At 49.2% G+C, this 21825-nt stretch overlaps 2 protein-coding genes across 2 annotated transcripts; both read right to left on the bottom strand.

Moving 5' to 3' along the window:
- Window positions 1-1742: 1742 nt before the first annotated feature.
- OXT (oxytocin/neurophysin I prepropeptide) lies at window positions 1743-2649 on the bottom strand. Its single transcript, XM_040247815.1, has 3 exons — window positions 2503-2649; window positions 1994-2195; window positions 1743-1903 (listed from the first exon to the last, which is right to left on the bottom strand). The coding sequence occupies exons 1-3, from the start codon at window positions 2620-2622 to the stop codon at window positions 1848-1850; spliced, it is 378 nt and encodes a 125-aa protein (XP_040103749.1). The 5' UTR covers window positions 2623-2649; the 3' UTR covers window positions 1743-1847.
- A 14968-nt stretch (window positions 2650-17617) lies between these two features.
- Window positions 17618-21393, bottom strand: MRPS26 (mitochondrial ribosomal protein S26). The gene is made up of 4 exons (XM_040247812.1): window positions 19677-21393; window positions 19436-19582; window positions 19225-19348; window positions 17618-17851 (listed from the first exon to the last, which is right to left on the bottom strand). The coding sequence occupies exons 1-4, from the start codon at window positions 19886-19888 to the stop codon at window positions 17717-17719; spliced, it is 618 nt and encodes a 205-aa protein (XP_040103746.1). The 5' UTR covers window positions 19889-21393; the 3' UTR covers window positions 17618-17716.
- Between the last annotated feature and the right edge of the window lie 432 nt (window positions 21394-21825).

The following is a 21825-nucleotide window of genomic DNA, read 5'->3' as shown; positions in this document are numbered from 1 at the left end:
CGAATGGCACAATTTCATTATTCTGTAACAGCTGAGAAATATTCCATTGCATATATGTATCCTGTCTTCTTTATCCGTTCCTCTGTTGATAGACATTTAGGTTGCTTCCAGAGAGGGACTTTTCTTTACGATATGACCATAGACCATAGTCACACACGTGCAGGCCCCAAGCCCAAATTCAATAATATACATTATTATCAAATATTCAGGCCCTGTTCAAATTTCCCCAGGTGTCCCATGAATACATTCCGTGTGAGTGACTCATTGATATTTGAGTCCATCTTTTTTTAAGGTACAAAAGGGAATATTGATTTTCACGGTGCTCCAGCCATCTTATTTTCCTGAACGTCTTGTAGAGAATGGCTTCCAATCTCTTTTTACTGCATTTGTTATAAGAAGGCCTAACCATGAGATGACCTTACTGTGTGTATGTCACCCAGTGTAGCCTGATCTGTTTAGCTACATACTAAAATCATGTTATTTTGTACTAAATTACTTTCCTTTTCTCTGTATTACTGCTAGGATTTGAAATAAAAGACCCTGATGCTGGGAAAGATTGAAGGCGGGACAACAGAGGATGAGATGGCCTCATTGACTTGATGGACATGAATTTGAGCAAGTTCTGGGAGTTGGTGGTGGACAGGGAAGCCTGGCACGTTGCAGTCCATGGGGATGCAAAGAGTAGGAGACGACTGAACTACTGAACGGAACGGAACGGAACTGAGCAGAGTGAGACAGGCTCCTGTTTTTCTTTGGAGTGGGTGTGCACCCTCTGAAATCATTGGTCCCATAGCAGGAGTAAGTGAAGGGGAGACACTTTCTGGGGGAGAGTGTTTTATAGATTCTCCAAAATGGTCTTCAATCCAGGAACAGATGGAAAGCACAGGATGCAAGCACCCCTCTGTTCGTGTCTTCTGCTCTTGTCGTTTCTGCGGCTATGGGCTCTCAGGAACCCCCGTCGTGCAGGGTCCCCAGTGCTGTCACTTTCCTTTCCTGCACAAGCAGGAGCAGGGCTCCTGGCTTCCTCACAACACTGGGGACCCAGGGTCTTCCAGCTCAGCCCCTCTTCACCACCACCCCTTCTGAGGGTACCGGCTGCCTCCTGTGGCCTGAGAGGCCAGCTCCTTGAAGACTGGAGGGCCCTTCAGCGGCGCCCGCCAAGCTCCTCCCCCGCCCCGCCCCGCCCCGCCCCGCCCCGCCCCGCCCCAGGCCAGCCCTCTAGTGTGGCTCAAGCCTACTTCCAGATGTCAAGAAGTCTCACTCTCCCCGACCGACCGCCAGCCTTTCCTCTGGTCCCCTGTCATCGTCTGCCCAACCTCAGAAAGTGAAAGAAAGTGAAGTCGCTGAGTCGTGTCCGACGCTTTGCGACCCCAAGGACGGTAGCCAGCCAGGCTCCTCCGTCCGTGGGATTTTCTAAGCAAGAATACTGGAGTGGGTTGCCGCTTCTCTAGGGTATCTTCCCAACCCAGGGATCGAACTCGGGTCTCCCGCACTGTAGGCAAATTCTTTACCGTCTGAGCCACCAAGTTCCTCCCATGTCCAGCCTGTTTGGAGTTGGAAACTGGGAGCTGTTTCCATCTCCCTGGGAGCCTGCCGTGTGGTACCCCCACACCTTCCTCCATCCACCCCTATAGGATGGCGCCCTGGACCGCGGCTCTAATTCCGTTTGAAGCGCCGAGAGCCGAGGATCTTCGATTCCCCCAAAGCCCTTCCCTCCCCGTTCTGACACTCAGACACAAGGCTTGTTGGAGGGGAAAAAAACGGCTTTATTTCATTGCCATAATTCCTGGGGATGATTACAGAGGGAGTGAGGGCTGCGCTCCGATGGTGTCAGGGGCCGGCCGGTCTCAGTGCTGGGAGAAGGCGGCCTCGGGGTCGCAGGCGGGATCCGCGAGGCAGCCGTCTGCACAGAGAGAGGCCGAGTCAGGGCCACCCCGGCCCGGCCCGCCTGGTGTCGGAGCCCCGGCCCCGTCTCGGCCCCTGCCCGACTCACCCGGGCTGCAGCAGATGCCGGCGGCGGCGCAGCGGCCCCCGCTCCCGCAGGGCTTCTGGCCGGACTGGCAGGGCGACGGCAGGTAGTTCTCCTCTTGGCAGCGCAGCGCCTCGGCCGTGCCCACGAAGCAGCCCAGCTCGTCCCCGCAGCAGATGCTGGGCCCGAAGCAGCGGCCTCTGCCCCCGGGGCCGCAGGGGAGACACTGGCGGGAGGGCGGGGATGAGCCGGGGCCGGGAGGGGACCGGCCGGGGAGGGAGACCCTGTGGAGTGGGGGGCTGAGCCGGGCGGGCGAGGGCGGCCGGAGGAGCGCGGGAGGTGGCGGGTCTCCCCGGCTCTCTCTGGGCCCAAAATTGGTCGAAGGAGGGCAGTCAAAAGCTCCTCCGCTCCCTCGATTCCCAGGCCAGGTGGGGCCGGTACGCGGTCAGCGCGGGAAAGGGGGCGGCGGGGGCGACCCTGTGGCAGCGGGCCTGCCGGCCCCGAGCGCCACGGGACGAGGGCGGGGCGCTCACCGTGCGCACGTCGAGGTCCAGCACCGCGCGCTTGCCGCCCAGGGGGCAGTTCTGAATGTAGCAGGCGGAGGTCAACGCCAGGAGGCCGAGCAGGCAGCAGGCGAGGCTGGAACCTGCCATGGTGCAGACGCGCTGGGCTCCGGGCCGGGGACTGCGGCCGTCTCTCCGGTCTGGCCTTTTAAGCCCGGCGGCCGCGTGGGCGGAACGGTGTCTAAGAGGGCAGCCGCATGACTGGTCACAGCGCGCCGCTGCGGGTCAGGCCCTGCGCCCCCGGCGCGCCCCCTCATTTGCAGGGGCTGTGCCGGGTCAAGGTTTTGTCGGCTAATGGCTAATGTTACGGGAGATGATAGCGAGTGCCGCTTGGGGAAGCAAGCAGCTCTGGGCAGGGAGCCTGTGCGGTGGCCCGGGTCCTAGGGTGGGACAGGGAGTATGGGGGCTGCGGCCCAACCGAGGACTCTCTCAATCCCTTGGGGTGAGGGGTCAGGATGAACACTCGGGCCCTCCAGGCGAGAAGAGATTCGTTCAGAACTCCCCCATCTGCCCTCTTGGCCAACCACACACACCCCCTAGCTCCCCTCTGCAAGCAAGTTCTCTTCCTGATATCTGATTTCCTGGAACCCCAGCCCGGCTCCCTACACCAACATCCATTAACCTGGAGGAGGTACTTGGATATGAAAAGATTTTATTTCCTCTCTTTTCTAAGTGAAATTCAGCCTTTCCTTCAACTATAAGGTAGGCAACAAACCACAGTGGAATTTGCAATACCTGTGACTTCGTCGCAAATTGAAATGGCTGATATCCTCCTATCGCATTACAGCAGCTATTGCAAATGTCTCTAAACATCAGGCTCATTATCACTGTGAAATTATGGATTATTGGACCGACCTGCCACTAGATCTTGTTATCTAAATAAAGCAGCACATTTGTGACTGTATCTCAAACGTTTTAATATTTTGATACCTGATCATAAATATAGCTGGTTCCTTGTCTAATTTCATGTCTTTTGTTTGATTTTTTTGCATTTTTAATGTACAGTATCTTAAAATGAAAATAATTAAAAGAAAGAGAGACTACCTCAGTGGAGTGTTGGTCAGTGTTGCCATGAACAGGGAGGTTCAGCATGGATCCTCTTTCAAGAAGGCCACCAGCTTCTGGGAGAGTGGTCAGCAGATAGCCTTTCGCTGACAGCCCATCCAAGGCCTGCCTCAGCTACAGACAGCTGCCTCATCCAAGGTCGTGGTCACACCATTCTCCAGCGGCCCATATTCAATGACTGGTCCATTTTGGCCCAATGCTGGACAACTCTGAAGGACTATTCAGCTTAGGACAGCCTTGTGGGGTCAACTGAGGCCTGCATGGAAGTTCTCTCTCTGTCTAGCTCTGTTTCCAGCCCGTCCCTCTCACAGATGTGTGTCCCAAGGACCCTTGGTAATAAGCATGTATATGTTAGTTGCTCAGTCATGTCAGACTTTTTGAGACCCCATGGACTGTAGCCCACCAGGCTCCTCTGTCTATGGAATTTTCCAGGCAAGAATACTGTAGCAGGTTGCCATTTCCTTCTCCAGGGGTAATAAGCATCTTGCATGTTAGACTTCATTTCACTCTGCTCTCTGGGGACTTCAGTGTGCAAGAGGAAAAGATGAGATCATTGTCACTCATGGAAGAGAGGCAGCCTCCTCTGCACTCTTGCTGACCCTCTTAGAGGAGGGTGCTGAGGCTGCCAAGTTGAGCAGGTCAAGCTGGCCTGGACTATCAGTCAGCAGCTGATCTTGTTTCTCACCCAAATCAGTTCATTGACATGACTGGTCTAGAAGGCCAAGGGCTCGACCCTGGAGGCAGCCCCAGAAAGTCCTCCCGCCTGCCCTGTGGGGACGTTGACCTCACCCAAGTTAACAAATGCACAGAGATTACTTTGGCCTCATGGCCCCCACAGGGCTGGCGTTCCTTCATCTGTTCAACAACTGTCATCTAAAGATGCACCAGGCCCCAGGACAGATGCTTGGAAATACCAGTGAACCAAACACAAAAATCCCAGCCCTCAGGGGCTTATATCCTAGTGGAAGAGGAGAGGCAATAAGCATATTTCAGTAGGTTAGGGGTGGTAAGTGCTGTGGAGGAAAGCCGGGGGCAAATCACAGTTTTCCTGAAGTCTTCAGCCTAGGCCTCTTTGTGAAGGTGGCGTCTTGACATTTGAAGGAGGCAAGAAAGAAGCCACATGGATATCTGAGGGTGGCCTGGTTTTCTATCGCTAAGTCCCAAATGACCACAAATTTAGTAGCTTAAAACAGTATCCACTTATTATCCCACAGTTTCTGTGGGTTTGGGCACTGCTCAGCTGGGCCCTCTGGATCACAGGGCTACTGTCAAGGTGTCAGCCAGGCTGCATTCCCTTCTGGAGTCTGGGATATTGTTGACATAATGTAATGCTTACAGCTGTAGAACTCATGCGATTTGCATCTTCAAGGCCAGCAACAGAAAGAAAGAGTCTTTGGTGCTTCAAGTCTCTAAGTGCAAGCAACCTTCTTTTAAAAGGTCTCACCTGATTAAGCCAGCCGCAGGATCACCTTCGAACTCAAAATCAAACTGATTAATTTGGATAATTACCAAATTATCCAAACTACCGCACAATTGCACTCATCTCACACGCTAGTAAAGTAATGCTCAAAATTCTCCAAGCCATGCTTCAGCAATACGTGAACCGTGAACTTCCAGATGTTCAAGCTGGTTTTCTAAAAGGCAGAGGAACCAGAGATCAAGTTGCCAACATCTGCTGGATCATCGAAAAAGCAAGAGAGTTCCAGAAAAACATCTACTTCTGCTTTATTGACTATGCCAAAGCCTTTGACTGTGTGGATCACAATAAACTGTGGAAAATTCTGAGAGAGATGGGAATACCAGACCACCTAACCTGCCTCTTGAGAAATCTGTATGCAGGTCAGGAAGCAACAGTTAGAATTGTACATGGAACAACAGACTGGTTCCAAATAGGGAAAGGAGTATGTCAAGGCTGTATATTGTCACCCTGCTTATTTAACTTCTATGCAGAGTACATCATGAGAAACACTGGGCTGGAAGAAGCACAAGTTGGAATCAAGATTGCCGGGAGAAATATCAATTACCTCAGATATGCAGATGACACCACCCTTATGGCAGAAAGTGAAGAGGAACTAAAAAGCCTCTTGATGAAAGTGAAAGAGGAGAGTGAAAAAGCTGGCTTAAAGCTCAACATTCAGAAAACGAAGATCATGGCATCTGGTCCCATCACTTCATGGGAAATAGGTGAGGAAACAGTGGAAACAGTGTCAGACTTTATCTTTTTGGGCTCCAAAATCACTGCAGATGGTGACTGCAGCCATGAAATTAAAAGATGCTTACTCCTTGGAAGAAAAGTTATGACCAACCTAGATAGCATGTTGAAAAGCAGAGACATTACTTTGCCAACAAAGGTCCGTCTAGTCAAGGTTATGGTTTTTCCTGTGGTTGTCTATGGATGTGAGAGTTGGACTGTGAAGAAAGCTGAGCACTGAAGAATTGATGCTTTTGAACTGTGGTGTTGGAGAAGACTCTTGAGAGTCCCTTGCACTGCAAGGAGATCCAACCAGTCCATTCTGAAGGAGATCAACCCTGGGATTTCTTTGGAAGGAATGATGCTAAAGCTGAAACTCCAGTACTTCGGCCACCTCATGCGAAGAGTTGACTCACTGGAAAAGACTCTGATGCTGGGAGGGACTGGGGGCAGGAGGAGAAGGGGACGACAGAGGATGAGATGGCTGGATGGCATCACGGACTTGATGGAAGTGAGTCTGAGTGAACTCCGGGAGTTGGTGATGGACAGGGAGGCCTGGCGTGCTGCGATTCATGGTGTCGGAAAGAGTTGGACACGACTGATCGACTGAACTGAACTGAACTGAATTTGGATAATTGGGCCCATAATTACATCTGCAAAATCCTTTCATATTTAGCTTATAGTGTAATCATCAGAGTGACTTCACAACACTTTTACTGTATTCTTCTGTGGGCTAGAAGAAAGTTACAGGTCCTACCTGCATGCAACAGGAGGGGATTATGCAAAGGTGTGGATACACGGAGCTTCCTAGGTGACGCTAGTGGTAAAGAACCCATCTGTCAATGCAGGAGATGTAAGAGACTAGGGTTCCATCCCTCGGTCGGGAAGATCCCCTGGGGGAGGGCATGGTAACCCATTCCAGTATTCTTGCCTGGAGAATCCCAAGGACAGAGGAGCCTGGTGGGTTACAGTCCATGGGTCACAAAGAGTTGGACATAACTGAAGTGACTTAGCATGCATGCACACATAGGGGTACCAGGGATGGGAATCCCAGGGCCATTTTAGAATTCTTATGTCGGACCTGTCACTTTCTTTTGGAGGGAGACTTATGTAGGCAGGGAAAAAAGCAGGTGCAAAAGAACTGAGGTGGAATGTCTGACGTGTTCAAGGAACAGCAAGAAGGCCAGTGGGACTGGAGTGGAGTGACTGAGTCCTGAGGTCGGAATGGTCACATGGGCCTGGGTCACATAGGACCAAATGAAATGGGAAACCAGAGAGGGTTCTGAGAAGCGGAGTGATGTGAAGAGGTGTTATGTGATCCAGCTTACAGGTTATTAGCACAAATTTGGATATCTTGTTGCAGAAAGGCTGTGGGGAGAAGGTGGAAGCAGGAAAGAGGAGGCTCCTGCAGCAATCCGTGCAAGGGATGATGGTGGGCTGGACCAAGGTGGCAGGTTGCATGGGGGTCGAAGTGACCCAATTCTGGATGTATTTAGAAGAAAGTACCAACTGAGGTTTGCTGATGGGTTGGATATGGGTGGGACAAGAAAAAAGGAGTCAAGCAGTGGGAAGGATGAAGCTTAGTGTGGACTAACAGATGCTCATCAGACACCCAAGGAGAGTGAGCAGGCATCTGGGTTTTAGAATCTGGAATTTAAAAGAGAGGACTGGGCTGCAGATATGTAAATCTGGAAATCATCAGTACCAATATTTAAAGGCACAGATCTGAGTGAGACGGCTTAGGGGGAGTGATTTGAACCCCAAGTAAGATAGGAGAAAACAAGAGTATGATGACAGGATCACAAGGAGGAGGAAATAATCAGATGTGCAAATGCTGTTTGACATGAAAGTTGGAACTTCTTTATTTAAACAGCTTCAATAAAGTATAATTTATACAGGGCTTCCCTGATGGCTCAGTGGTAAAGAATCCTCCTTCCAATGTAGGAGATGTGGGTTCAGTCCTTGGGTTGGGAAGATCCCCTGGAGAAGGAAATGATAAGACACTCAGTACTGTTGCGTGGAAAATGTCATGGACAGAGGAACCTGGCTGGTTACAGTCCATGGGGTCACAAAATAGTCAGACACGACTTAGCAACTAAACAAAAAAAACAACAACATAATTTATACAACATAAAATTCACCCATTGTAACAGCAGCATTTGATGATTTTTATTACAGTAAACAGTTATGCAACCATTGCCTTAATCCAATTTTAGAATGCTTCCATTCTAGGAAGAAGTCCTTCATACCTGTTTGCTATTACTCCCTGTTCCTACCCTCAGCCCCAGGAAACTACTGACATAGATTCAACTTTTCTAGAAAGTTCCTATAAATTTAACCATACACAGTATGTAATCTTTTGTGTCTGGCTTCTTTAACTTGCCATTGTGTTGTTGAGGCTCATCCAAGTGACTGTGTGTGTCAATGGTTTGTTCCTCTGTATTACTGAGAAGTAGTCCATAGATGAACCACATTTTGTTTATCCATTCATCAGCTGATGGACAAGAAGCAACAGTTAGAACCAGACATGGAACAATAGACTGGTTCAAAATTGGGAAAGGAGTATGATAAGGTTGCGTATTGTCATCCAGCTTATTTAACTTATATGCAGAGTACATTATGTGAAATGCCAGACTGGATGAATCACAACTGAAATCAAGAATGCCAGGAGAAATATCAATGTTCAGATATGCAGATGATACCACTTGAATGGCAGAAAGTGAAGAGGAACTAAAGAGACTCTTGAGGGTGAAAGAGAGGAGTGAAAAAGCTGGCTTGAAACTCAACATTAAAAAAACTAAAATCAGACTTCCCTGGTGGCACAGTGGATAGAGAATCCATCGGCCAATGCAAGGGACAAAGTTTCAATCCCTGGTCCAGGGAGATTCCACTTGCCTTAGTTAGAATAGGAAACAGGAGTCCAGAATGGCGGTGGCTAAAAGACAAGGAAGGGAAAAGCCCGCAAAAATAGAACAAAGGAAGGTCAAAGGAAGGTCCGAGGACCTGAGTGAGGACCTCAGGTGGAACAAACAGCACTCCTGGCTAGCCCAATTTACATAGGGCAGGCCCAGGGGGAGGAAGAAAAACATACAAAAAGAGAAGCCAAAGCACCCGCGCCCTCTCTCTCCCGCATGCTGGCGCGCTCCCCCACTCTCTTCTCATCTTTGGGTTGGCATGCCCTCACCCCTTGAGGATGGATTTTCTTGCTATTTTCTAAGTAAAATAGAGCTGTAACACTGATTTGTCTAAGAGCTATAACACGGTCTGTCCAAGACCCGACAGCTGTGATGCGCCAAGGGCTTTAATGTCCATCACTTTGTTGTGACGAGAAGGAACCAAGGAGCATAGACTCGCCTGACAGCACAGTGGATAAAGAATCCATCTGCCAACGCAAGTGACAAAGTTTCAATCCCTGGTCCAGGAAGATTCCACTTGCTTTGGAACAAGTAAGCCTGTGCATCATAACTACTGAAGCCCACGTGCCTAGAGCCTGTGCTCCACAACAAGAGAAGCGATGGCAATGAGAAGCCTGCACACCGAAAGGAGACCAGTCTAGTCCATCCTAAGGGAAATCAGTCCTGAATATTCATTGGAAGGACTGATGCTGAAGCTGAAACTCCAAGACTTTGGCCACCTAATGAGAAGAACTGACTCATTGGAAAAGACCCTGATGCTGGGAAAGATTGAAGGCGGGAGAAGGGGACGACAGAGGGTGAGATGGTTGGACAGCATCACTGACTCAATGGACATGAGTTTGAGTGAACTCCGGGAGTTGGTGATGGACAGGGAGGCCTGGCATGCTGCAGTCCATGGGGTGGCAAAGAGTCAGACACGACTCAGCAACTGAACTGAACTGAACTGAACTGATTCTCATCTTTGAATTTTGGTCCACAGGGAATGAATCTCCAATCACTTTACCCGTGGAGGCGGTGGGGGCGGGGGCAGAGGGGTGGAGGAGTCTACCTCCTGCCTCAGGACAAGATTTATGGAAGGCCCTTAAGGTTTTGTGAGTTTTTCCATCCATTATCATAGTGAAGATTGGAAAAAAATTGGGTAACCATTTTGAAATACACTCAGAGCACTGTCTGTAACAAAAGCCTGCCCTCAAGGGAAACTACTTTATCAGAGCCTTATCTGACCTGGGGGAAGAGTAATTAAGAATTCAAGTATACCTGGACTAACAGCCAAGTTTGGAGTACAAAATGAAGGAGGGCAAAGGAAGATGTAATCCACTGTGTAAAGAGGAGGATCACTGATAGTGTATTTCCAACCTGGAGCCCATCTATCTCCTACCTCAAGATGTCTATCAAAACCAACCAAACAAGCAAAAACAAAAAGAGGAAATAACAAGTGTTAGCAAAGATGTAGATAAATGAACTTTTCTGCACTGTTGGTGGGTCTGTAAAATGGTACAGCTGCCATGAAAAACAGTATGTTGAATCCTCAAGAAATTGAAAAATTAAATTTTCATATAATCCAGCAATTCTGCTTTAGGGTATATAATCCCAAACAATTGAAAGCTTGATGTTGGAGAGATATTTGCATACCCATATCCATATCAACGTTTTATTCACAATAGCCAAAAAATTGGAAGCAACCGCTGGATGAATGGGTAAACAAAATATGGTATATACATGCAAAGGAATACCACTGTATTTCAATGATCAGTGCAAATTTTGCTTTAAAGGTAGGAGGGAATTCCCTGGTGGTCCAATGGTTAAAGCTCAGCACTGTTACTGCCAGGGCCCAGGTTTGATCCCTGGTCAGGGAACTAAGACCCCACACCACAGCGCGGCCGAAAAAAAAAGAAAGGAAATTATGACATGTGATGTAAATGGATAAACTTTGAAGACGTCATGCTAAGTGAATAAGCCAGTCACAAAAAGACAAATACTGTATGAGTTTGTATGAATTCACTTATATGAGCTACACAGAGTAGTCAAATTTAAGACATAAAGTGGAATGGTAGTTGCCAGAGGCTGGAAAGAGGGGGAAATGGAGAGTTGACTTCTTGGGTAGATAATGTCATAGTTATTTTGGAAAATGACCTTATTCTGAAACCATATATGTTTGTGTTTAGAGATGAAGAGTTATGATGGCTGCAACTTACTTTCAAATGAGAGATAGAGGCAGAACGCAAACGCACAGAAAGCAATTGATTTAAGAAACAGAGTGATATTAGAGGAAACAAACTGAGAGAACAGCTACCTATGTTTCTGATACCCTTTCTTTTGTCATTTCTTTGTAAAAAATGTAGTCAAATTTACCAACTTTTGAAGGCCCTGTCACTGTCTTGGTGAGGCTGCCCTCTGCTGGCCACATGGGCAGCTGCAGAGTGGATCTGAATTTCCTCCAGGAATTGATTCTCAGTTTGACTGTATTTGGCATATAATTCTTTTGAGGAATCACCATATTATTTTAGTTCATGGTATGAGTTTGAGGTCATTCTCTAGTTTCACTAAAAATAGTATTTAACATGTATTGAGCACCAAGCCCCAAGCACTGAACTTAGCTTTACATGAATGTCTCATTTATTCACAACAATCTTACAGGTATCAGTATTATTTCTACTTTACTTTTAGGAAGCTGAGGAATAGAGAGACTAAGAAATGTTCCTCAAAACACTCAAAGTAGTTAAGAAGGGGAGCTGGGCTTCAAATCCAGGCTGACTGCCCCAGGTTCGTTACCACTAAGCTATGTAGCTTCTCACGGTGTATCTCTATTTTTAATTTATTCATATCGATTTCTGGCTTGAAGCAGTGAGGGAGGCAATCATGCAAACACTCTATCTCTTGGAGATTCTTTATTTCTCTAATAAATTCACAAAAGTGTCCAGAAAGCCACAAGGTGTGACCCAATTAGCTCAAGTCATCCCCAAATTAGTCTTCTGGAGCAGTCTACTCGCAAAAATCATCCAAAAGCAAAACCTTAAATTTTGCCAGGTCAGAAGTAACTGAAATACCAGCAATTTGCTGTTTTTGGCTATATACTTTTTATTTATTTTTATTGAAGCATATAATTGATGTACAATGTTATGCTAGTTTCACGTATTCAGCAAAGCGATTCAGACATATACATCCAAATCAGCGGATGGGCTCGGCAGTTGCGGCACATAGGCTTAGTTGTCCTGTGGTATGTGGAATCTTCCTGGACCAGGGATCAAACCTTTGTTCTTTGCATATGTATAATATGCTCAGACGCTCAGTCGTGTGCAACTCTCTGCAACCCCATGGACTGTAGCCTGCCAGGCTCCTCTATCCATGGGATTTTCCAGGCAAGAATACTGGAGTCAGTTGCCATTTCCTTCTCCAGGGGATCTTCCCAACCCAGGCAGATTCTTTATCAACTGAGCCACCAGGGAAGGCCAACTATAAATATATATATTTGTATATTTAAATATATATCTTTATATATATATAACATTATTTATATTTTTGGCTGTGCCGGGTCTTTGTTGCTGCACGCAGGCTTTCTGGAGTTACAGCAAGTGGGCGTTACTCTTTAGTTGCTGTGCATGGGGTTCTCATTGTGGTGGCTTCTCTTGTTGCAGAATATGGGCTCTAGACACGTGGTTTTCAGTAGTTACAGCATGTGGGCTGTTGTGGCACACAGGTTTAGTTGCCCCAAGGCATGTGGAATCTTCTTGGACCAGGGTCAAACCCTTGTCCCTTGCACTGGTCGGTGGATTCTTAACCACTGAACCACCAGGGAAGTCCTGTATTCTTTTTCATTATCGGTTTTTACAAGATACTGAATATAGTTACCTGTGCTATATGGATCTTTGTCGGTTATCTGCTTTATATATATAGTAGTGAGTATTTCAGAGAAGGCAAGGGCAACCCACTCCAGTACTCTTGCCTGGAAAATCCCATGGATGGAGGAGCCTGGTGGGTTGCAGTCCATGGGGTTGCAAAGAGTTGGACACGACTGAAGTGACTTAGCAGCAGCAGCAGTGTGTATTTGCTTATCCCATACTCTCAATTTATTCCTTCCCCTGATCCTTCTCCATTGGTAATCATAAGATTGCTTTCTATGTCTGGGTCTGTTTTGTAAATAAGTTCATTTGTATCATTTTTTTTGATTCCACATGTAATTAATATAATATATCTTTGTCTGACTTACTTCACTTAGGATGATAATATCTAGGTCCATCCGTATTTCTGCAAATGGCATTATTTCATTCTTTTTTTGTGGCTGACTAATATTCCATTATATATAATGCAATATCTATATTAGAACCCATATATAGATGTTGTTATATATATAATGGAAACCATATATATATGATATCCCTGGCTCAGTCTATAGTCTGCCCACAATGTGAGAGACCCAAGTTCCATCCCTGGGTCAGGAAGATCCCCTGGAGAAGGAAATGGCAACCCACTCCAGTATTCTTGCCTGGAAAATTCCATGGACGGAGGAGCCTGGTAGGCCACAGTCCATGGGGTCACAAAGAATTGGACACAACTGAGCCACTAACACACACAGACACTATATATATATATATATATATATATATATATACCACATCTTCTTTATCCATTCATCTGCCAATGGACACTTAGGTTGCTCATGTCTTGGCGATTGTAAATAGTGCTGTGAACATTGGGGTGTGTGTATCTTTTCTAATGAGAGTTTTCCTCTCTTCTGGATATATGCCCAGGAGTGGGATCATATGGCAACTTTGTTTTTAGTTTTTTTTTTTTTTTTAAAGAAACTCCATACTGTTCTCCATAGTGGCTGCACTAACTTACATTCCCACCAACAGTGTAGGGGGTGGAGGGGTTTCCTTTTCTCCACACTCTCTCCAACATTTATTATTTGTAGATTTTTTAAATGTGAGGGAATAATGATTTATTGAAGGCCTACGATGAGCCAAGTGACTTATTTGTAGACCTTTTGATGATGGCTGTTCTGATCAGTATGAGGTGATCCCTCATTGTAATTTTGATTGCATTTCTCTAGTAATTAGTGGCTCAGTGCTTAAAGAATCCACCTGCCAATGCAGGAGACTTGGGTTCGATCCCTGGGTTGGGAAGATCCCCTGGAGAAGGAAATGGCAACCCTCTCCAGTATTCTTGCCTGGGAAATCCCATGGCCAGAGGAGCCTGGTGGGCTACACTTAATGGGATCACAAAGAACCAGACATTACTTAGCGACAGAGCACGCACACACCAGTTACTCGTCCATAGCTTTCAGTTCCGCAGGAGGCTGGAGGCCTGCACGTATTTCCCAGCTTTCTTTGACAGCTGGCTTCCATTATGACAATAACGCGGGAGTCACTGGCAAGATCTAAGGACAGAGAAAGGGCAAATGCGCACTTCCCCTCCGCTTCTGGCACTTTGGGCAGCTGCAGCAGCAGTCGCGGCTGTGGCTCCTGCACGCCTTCCTGCACAGAGACTGCAGTCCCAGCAGCAGCACCAGCTCGGCGCGCTCGTGCAGCTCGGCTCTGGCATTGACAGGCAAAGGTGCAGCAGCCAAGGTTGACGTTTACACGTCAGACACAAAGCCCCACTCAGACCATCTTCTCCTCCAGTAGCCAGAATTCAAAAAAAGAGCGTGAATCTGACGTTTCCCTCAGTGAGGGGAAAATGCCAAAGAACGGTGGAGGTTACTGAGCGTCACTGATGCACAGTCACTGCAGAGTACTGCTGAGGGCGGAGATTATGCAGCCCTGCCCTTCCTCATGTCACTTAGTTGGGCCCTGTGGCAGGATGCTGTTCCTCTTTACAGGTTTATCTCAAGGCCTTGTAAACTGCACTTCGAATTTATCCTGACAATGCTGTTTTTTAATATGGATGTTCACATTTATAGCTTATATGCACTTACCTGCACTGAGGAAACAGTCATCAAAGCACCCCTCAAGAGAAATGCCTGCTTGTCTCAAGAATTGGGATTGCAAATATCACTTTTGATTTCCTATTTGGATTTCAGCAATCAGCTAGGCTTGGATCCTAGGTATCCATATCACTTCAGTATTTGTTGGGGAAATAATCACTGGGTTAAGTTCAGGGGGAACTTTCCCAGAGATTTCTGGGAATACTGATAGTGGATACAGAGAAAATCTTGTGTATTCTGGAAAAATATGGGGGAGTGGCATTAGGCTTACTCAGGCCTAGGTGGTCTCCTTGATGGAACAGTGTAAGGAGGCATCTGGCACCCACTCATGTAAGTTCATTCTTTTTCTGTCCACTTGGATTACTACCAGCAATACAGCAGTAGGATAGCACCCCGGCAGAGTGTATCACCTCAACCAGGGATTGAACCCAGGCCACAGCAAAGTTCTAACCACCAGACCGCCTGGGGAAAAACTGCTCACTCAGCAAAGCTCTGGGGGTCAGCATACCTCTCCCAAGTCAAACACAGGTTCTACTCGTCCCCTACCCTCTCTACACTGCATTGTAGACCTCTTCAAATCTTGGTGAAAGCATTTACATTTGGGTATTGTGCTTCACATGCATTTATTGGGTAGACCTCGAATCTACTCCTCACAAGTGGGGCCGCAAACAAGAGGTTCTCTACGCGATACAAGTTCACATTGTCTGCAGCACATACAAACTGAATCCGCAACTTGAGGTCAAGAATCGGAGACCACGGTTACCTATCAGGATTCTACTGGCGATTAGGCATTTTCGTGGGACACATATATCTGCAACGTGGGCTGGGTGTGACACGACAGCTTACCCGGGCACCTAGCAGCAGTCTACAATCCATTAGATCCAGGTGCGGATGAGACTGGGCCTGAGTTAACCCTCAAGTTACTAAACTGCCTGCTGCTGCTGCCGCCAAGTCGCTTCAGTCGTGCCCGACTCTGTGCGACCTGAGACGGCAGCCCACCAGGCTCCCCCGTCCCTGGGATTCTCCAGGCAAGAACACTGGAGTGGGTTGCCATTTCCTTCTCTGACTAAACTGCCTGTTTGTACCTAAACCAATGAGATGGCTGTGGATGGAGAAGAAAACGTTCAAGGTTGGTTTACAGGTAGCTTTGCATGACATGCTGATATCAGCAGTGAATAAGGAATTACAGCCCTATACGCAGGACACTAGTAAAGGAAAAATGGCCTAAAGTCCGATTCAAGAAGGTATGACACTCTCCTGTACCTGAAGGCTTGTCTGGATCCTGATAAGAGGACCATGGACTTGTCCAAAATGAAACTGAACTTCCCCCAACAGGCTCAATGTCCCATGTGAAAGTATACCAAAGGTTTCCTCAAAGTTCAAGGCTGTGGGCACAATCTTGGTCCACAACGTGTGCCCATCAGCCCTCACCCTAGAAATTGCACTGAGAACCTGAAATCCAGGGCCCCACCACGCTGTGCCTGTGCTCAGTGCCAGGGAAGAGAAGAGCTATTGATCAGCCTGAGGGAGGCCATTGCCCTCAACGGTGCAGTGCCCTGATAGGGACTGAGTCCTAGGTCCTCTGCTTATACCTCTATTAGCCGCTTGCCTACCTGAATGTGAGTGATTACCCACTTTCCCTCAAAGGTTCTCAGGCCCTATTTACAACGTGGGAGTTAGGGAGATTGTTTTTTCCCTCTGGTGGTGTTTGGTGAATGGTGGCAAAGGGACAGAAGTTCTGGTTCAGAGAAGTATTTCTCTTCCTCATCCTGGATGTTCTTTGAAGGCCTGCCTCTGAGTAAGGGCCGTGGACCTACATGCCCACTTATTCAACCTTGTGAACTTTAATCACAAGTATTCGTTTGCTCCAAGTACTTGACAAATGGGGGCTTCTTGTCTTCTCTTGGGCACACCACTCCCTGGCCAGCACAATTCAGCGTCAAGGAGGAGCAGGTCTTCAGTCAGTGGTTGCTTTATGTTTCAGTTACTGGGTGATACCTGACTGGAGCCTGAAAGCCCCGTATAAAGGGTCAGCAAACTTCTGTAGTCATATGACTCCCCCAGGGGTCCAGTGGTTAAGACTCCATGGTTCCACTGCAGGCGGCATGGCTTCAACCCCTGGTAGGGGAAGTTCAACATACAGGAAAAAAAATCATATAATGGGGGGAAGGGGAGGTAAATTAGGAGCTTGGGATTAAAATATACACACTACTATATATAAAATAGATAACAAGGAGCCACTGTATAGTACAGGGAACTATATTCATTATGCTGTAATAACCTATGGTAGAAAGGAACCTAAAAGATGTGTGTGTGTGTATGTGTGTATATATATATATAAAACTGCATCACTTTGCTGTACACCTGAAACTAACAGATAAATCAATAATATTTCAATTAAAAAATCATAACATTTTAGACTTTGCAAGTCATAAAGTCTCTGTTGCACCTATTAATTTCTGCCATTGTGGTATGAAAGCAGTCAGTGAACAGGTGTGGCTGTGTTCCAATATACTCTCTTCATTACAGCAGGCGGGGTCTTTGGTTGTGGAGTGCACTCTCCAGTTGCAGCATGTGACCTCTAGAATGCAGGGGCTTAAGTAGTCCCAGCGCGGGGGCTCAGTTGCCCTGAGCATGTGGGATCTTAGTTCAACCAGGGATTGAACCTGCATCCTCTGCATTGGAAGTCAGATTCTTAACCACTGGACCACCAGGGAAGTCTCTGTGTTTCAATAGATTTTATCCACAAAAAGAAGCAATAGGCCAGATTTTGTCCAAGGACTGCAATATGCCAACCACTGATCCTGAGGATACTCAGCAGACAACCTGGCTGTTGAGGGGACTAAGCTTCTCTATGAGACAGAAGCTTCTCAGGTCTGGTGCTTTACTGAGAGTTGCACATGGGCAGAATACAGTGCTGTGTGTGTGGAGCTTCTGACCAAGCGGCAGGAGCTGAGGCCCCAGAGTGAAGCTTGCACTGGGATAGGCAGAACCTTTTCCTTCATCAGAAACACCGACTGTTTTATTTCAGGTCAGGCCCAACCCCTTCACTTCCATGGTCCCTGGGTGGGTACTGTCCTCACTGGGACCTCAGGAGCCCTTGTGCTGTGGCTTGACCACCAGCCCCTCTTTGGTGATGGCCCAGTTGTAGCTCTTGGGGGAGTCCAGAGCTTCTTCCACCCGCGCCTCCAGATTCTCTCGGGTGATGAAGTTTTTTGCGTCCTCCTATTGGAAAAGATGAAAGTGAAAGAGAAGAGTGAATAAGTTGTCTTAAAACTCAACATTCAGAAAACAATGATCATGGCTTCCGGTCCCATCACTTCATGGCAAATAGATGGGGAAACAGTGACAGACTTTATTATTTTGGGCTCCAAAATCACTGCAGATGGTGGCTGCAGCCATGAAATTAAAAGACACTTGCTCCTTGGAAGAAAAGTTATGACCAACCTAAACAGCATATTAAAAAGCAGAGACATTACTTTACCAGCAAAGGTCTGTTCAGTCAAAGCTATGGTTTTTCTAGTAGTCATATATGGATGTGAGAGTTGGACTATAAAGAAAGCTGAGCTCCAAAGAATTGATGCTTCTGAACTGCGGCATTGGAGAAGACTCTTGAGAGTCCCTTGGACAGCAAGGAGAGCCAACCAGTCCATCCTAAAGGAAATCAGTCCTTAATATTAATTGGAAGGAGTGATGCTGAAGCTGAAACTCCAGTACTGTGGCCACCTGATGCAAAGAACTGACTCCTTTGAAAAGACCCTGATGCTGGGAAAGATCGAAGACGGGAGGACGACAGAGGATGAGATGGTTGGATGGCATCACCGACTCTATGGACATGAGTTTGAGTAAGCTCGAGGAGTTAGTGATGGACAGGGAAGCCTGGCGTACTGCAGTCCATAGGGTTGCAAAGAGTTGGACACGACTGAGCAACTGAACTGAATTGGAAAAGAGAAATTTAGCTGAATGGGAGCCCCCAGAACAAGCCTGCCGGCTTTTAGCCCACTGAGGGAGGGGCTCCAGCTCTCCAGCAGGAAAGATGTCTGGAGCCTAGGTCTTCTCTGAGCGCCCCGCTGATCTTCCAGTGGAGGAACGTTAGGCAGATTTGTCACCTTGTTTTAAGACAATCATTCCCTGAACACTTAGGCCAAAACCCAGGCACACCAGCTGTGACACTTCACTGGGCGGAATCAGTCTCAGAGTTGTCTAGGTATCTCAGTCTCTCTCAAATCGTCCTTCTCCCTCTATTAAGCCTCATCCATTCTCTCTGGATCACTGCTAGTTGGCCTGCTGCTTTTAAGTCTCACACCTGCTATCTCACGCCAAAACGTTTAAGCTTCGGTGACTTTCTCACCTTCAGGACAAAGTATAAACTCCTAGGGAAACGCGGAGGCCGTCTCACAGACACCGTCTAGCCACGTGAATACTGCAGTGGCAACTTGACAGGCGCTCTCGCTGCACGCCTCCTCTCCCAAACCCTCACCTGCGAGCCCCCTCTCAAGACTCAAGGCTACTCTCTTCGCTCAGCACGTAGTTGCATCTCCCGCCCCCGCTCACCGCGCGCTGGTCTAGCAGCCCCACCCTCTGGAGACGCGGCCCACCTGCAGCTGCAGCACTTCCCGCTCCTTGAGCTGGGCCCAGGCCTCCGCCTCTCGGGCTTCCCGGGCCGCCTCCTCCGCTTGCCGCCGCTCCTGCTCCCGCGCCTCCTGCCGCAGCCTGGCCATCCTGGGAGGGGCGAGAGGCCCAGACTGAGCGTGGCTGGGTGTCTCGGGGTCTGTCAGGCGGCTCCGCCCCGCATCCTGCCCCACTCACCGCAGCTCATGCAGCCGTTGGTTCTCTGCCTGGTTCCAGGCCATCAGCTCGCGGTGCTCAGCGGCATCCTGCAGCGCCTTGCGCTCTGCCAGAACACCGGCCCGGGCCTCATGCACCTTCCTGCGTACCTCGGTCACGAACTCCTGTCTGGACGGAAACGCGCCCAGGGTCGGCACTGTTTTCAACTGCCTGCCCTAACACACACGCCAGAGGGCGCCGCCTCCCCATCCATCACACATACCTGAGGGCGCGCACTGTCTGGCGGTACTGCCGGTAACGCTCCGTCAGCACGAATAATTCCGCAGGATCGACGGCGGGCGGGGTCGCCACGCGCCCGATCTTGGACTTGGCCGGCGGATCGTGGCGGGTTTTTCGGCCGCGCGCGAGCAGCAGAAACTGGGCAGGAGGGCGGCCCAAGGGCCGCGCGCCCAGGGTGCTCAGCGCGCGCAGCATGGCGAGACGGCCCCGCCTCCGGCACTCCGCAGGGCATCATGGGGGCCCGGAAGTTGCCGCGGGGCACCACGGGACATGTAGTTCGCGGGCTCCGTCCCCACCCTGTGGAGCCTGCAGTTTTGCTTCCGCCCCCGGCCCGGAACCTGGCTATTGTCCTCGGCTGGGTCGGCTCCCGCCCGCGTGTCAGCCACTCGCATCCCTCCAGCTCCCGTGCAGGGAGTAGGGATGAGGGAGAGAGGAGACAAAGAGAGAGAAGTGTCAGCAGGGGTGAGAGGAAGAGGAGAAAAAAGAGAACTCGATGCAAGAACTTTAGGAGTCTCACACCTTTATTGGAGGGCGGCGGGGCGTGGCGCTCGGGGTCCAGTCTGCAGAGGGCGGCGGTCATTCCAGTGGACGTTCTGGTCATCTGACCGCGGAACTGTGACTTTACCCGCCCCCTCTTCTCCGCCCCTCCTGTTGCCATTCCCTCTTTCTCTTTCCCCTCCCAGCTTGGCTTCTCTGCGCAGGATCGGCCAACCGCTAGTTTTGCGACTCCCACGTCCTGTCGTTGCCCCTTGCCTCTTAGAGGATTCAGCGTACGGGTTTTCTAGCTCATTGAGCGTACGGATTCTTTACCAACTGAGCTATCAGGGAAGCCCAACAGCAGGGACACGGGGCATCTCATCATAAATTGTTGCTGTCATATCATCATAAATTGTTAGTATATATAAATTGTCGAGAATTCTGGAGTATCAGATAACGGCGCCCACAGCTAGCTGTACCAGGAGGCATCTCAGTTGTGTATCATCCCCCGACCCCCTCAGTTCTTAGCTGGCCCTGTAGTGGCCAAGGGTGGGGGCCTTCCACTTTACTTACCAGCAGTGTCTGCAGCAGGTGCTGCTTCCCACGGAGGAACCACCGGGTCATGGTCCTGCTCTTCCAGGGCACACTGTCCTCAGGCCAAGCCAGAGCATCACTTGGGAGGGTATGGGCAATTTGGCCTGGGCTTTGAGCTGCAGTTCCCAGAACCTTTTCTTACAAGGGAACTGAGGCTGTAGCCTGCCTTCCCCCACCCCCACCCAAAGCTTGAGGTAGGGGAAAGAACCCCTACCAGCACCTTCTTCTTTCCACTTAGGCTGGGGAGATTCTTCACCTACCTGGGGGCCTAGGAGGATGCTGAGGGTCCCGGGGTAAGCTGGAGGCTCGTTTTCCTCCAGGGTATCAGCTGTGGGACCAGTGCTGAGCCTTTGAGGGTCCAGGGTGGGTGGTCAGCAGCAGCAGAAGCAGGAGGCCTAGCCCAAAGCTGGCCATAGCAGGGCTGCTCCCACAGACAGTGGACAGCACTCGAGTCTGACTCCCAGACAAACCCCCTTCCTCTTCCTCCAGGGTCCCCTTGGACAACGTGCACTTCTAGGGCAGTTTTATTGTCGACTAATGTTCTCCTCTCATCCTGTTATTGCTTCTTATCCCAGGACTACAGGGGTCTGGACTCTGAGGGCTCCTCGCAACAAGCCACCTCCCTCTCAGAGCCCCTTGTAAGGTCGGACCTCGGGGGCCATGATGGGCCGCCCCTCCTCTCCCCCGCCGGCGGGGGAAGTCCCTAACGGAGGGAGCCTCCCAGATGCCAGGGACCAAGGACAGCACACTCCGCCAGCTAAAGCCGCCCCGCCCCCAGCTGCATGAACCGCGCCGCCTCAGCTGCATAGAGAAACCTATCAGCTCACAATGCCGCAAACCAGCAGCCTATCCAAACTCCCATCCACTAGCCCAGCCATCCCTCGCGACTTGCATATATAAACAAACTCCCAACGCAGTTCCGTGCGGATTCCCTCGACCTGCCCCGTTCCGTCCGGGAACCCCGCCCGGGAGCGCTTCTCCATTAAAGCCCGTTAGACGTTTTTTGGTGTACCTGGTTGTCTTTTACCTAACACCCCTGAGGCACAGAGGCTCCCAACTTT

The sequence above is a fragment of the Oryx dammah genome, unplaced genomic scaffold, assembly GCF_014754425.2.
Source record: "Oryx dammah isolate SB20612 unplaced genomic scaffold, SCBI_Odam_1.1 HiC_scaffold_10, whole genome shotgun sequence".
NCBI classification, from domain to species: Eukaryota; Metazoa; Chordata; class Mammalia; order Artiodactyla; family Bovidae; genus Oryx; species Oryx dammah.
The sequence above is the reverse complement of the archived record's forward strand: the minus strand, read 5'-3'. Positions and strand labels throughout refer to the sequence as shown.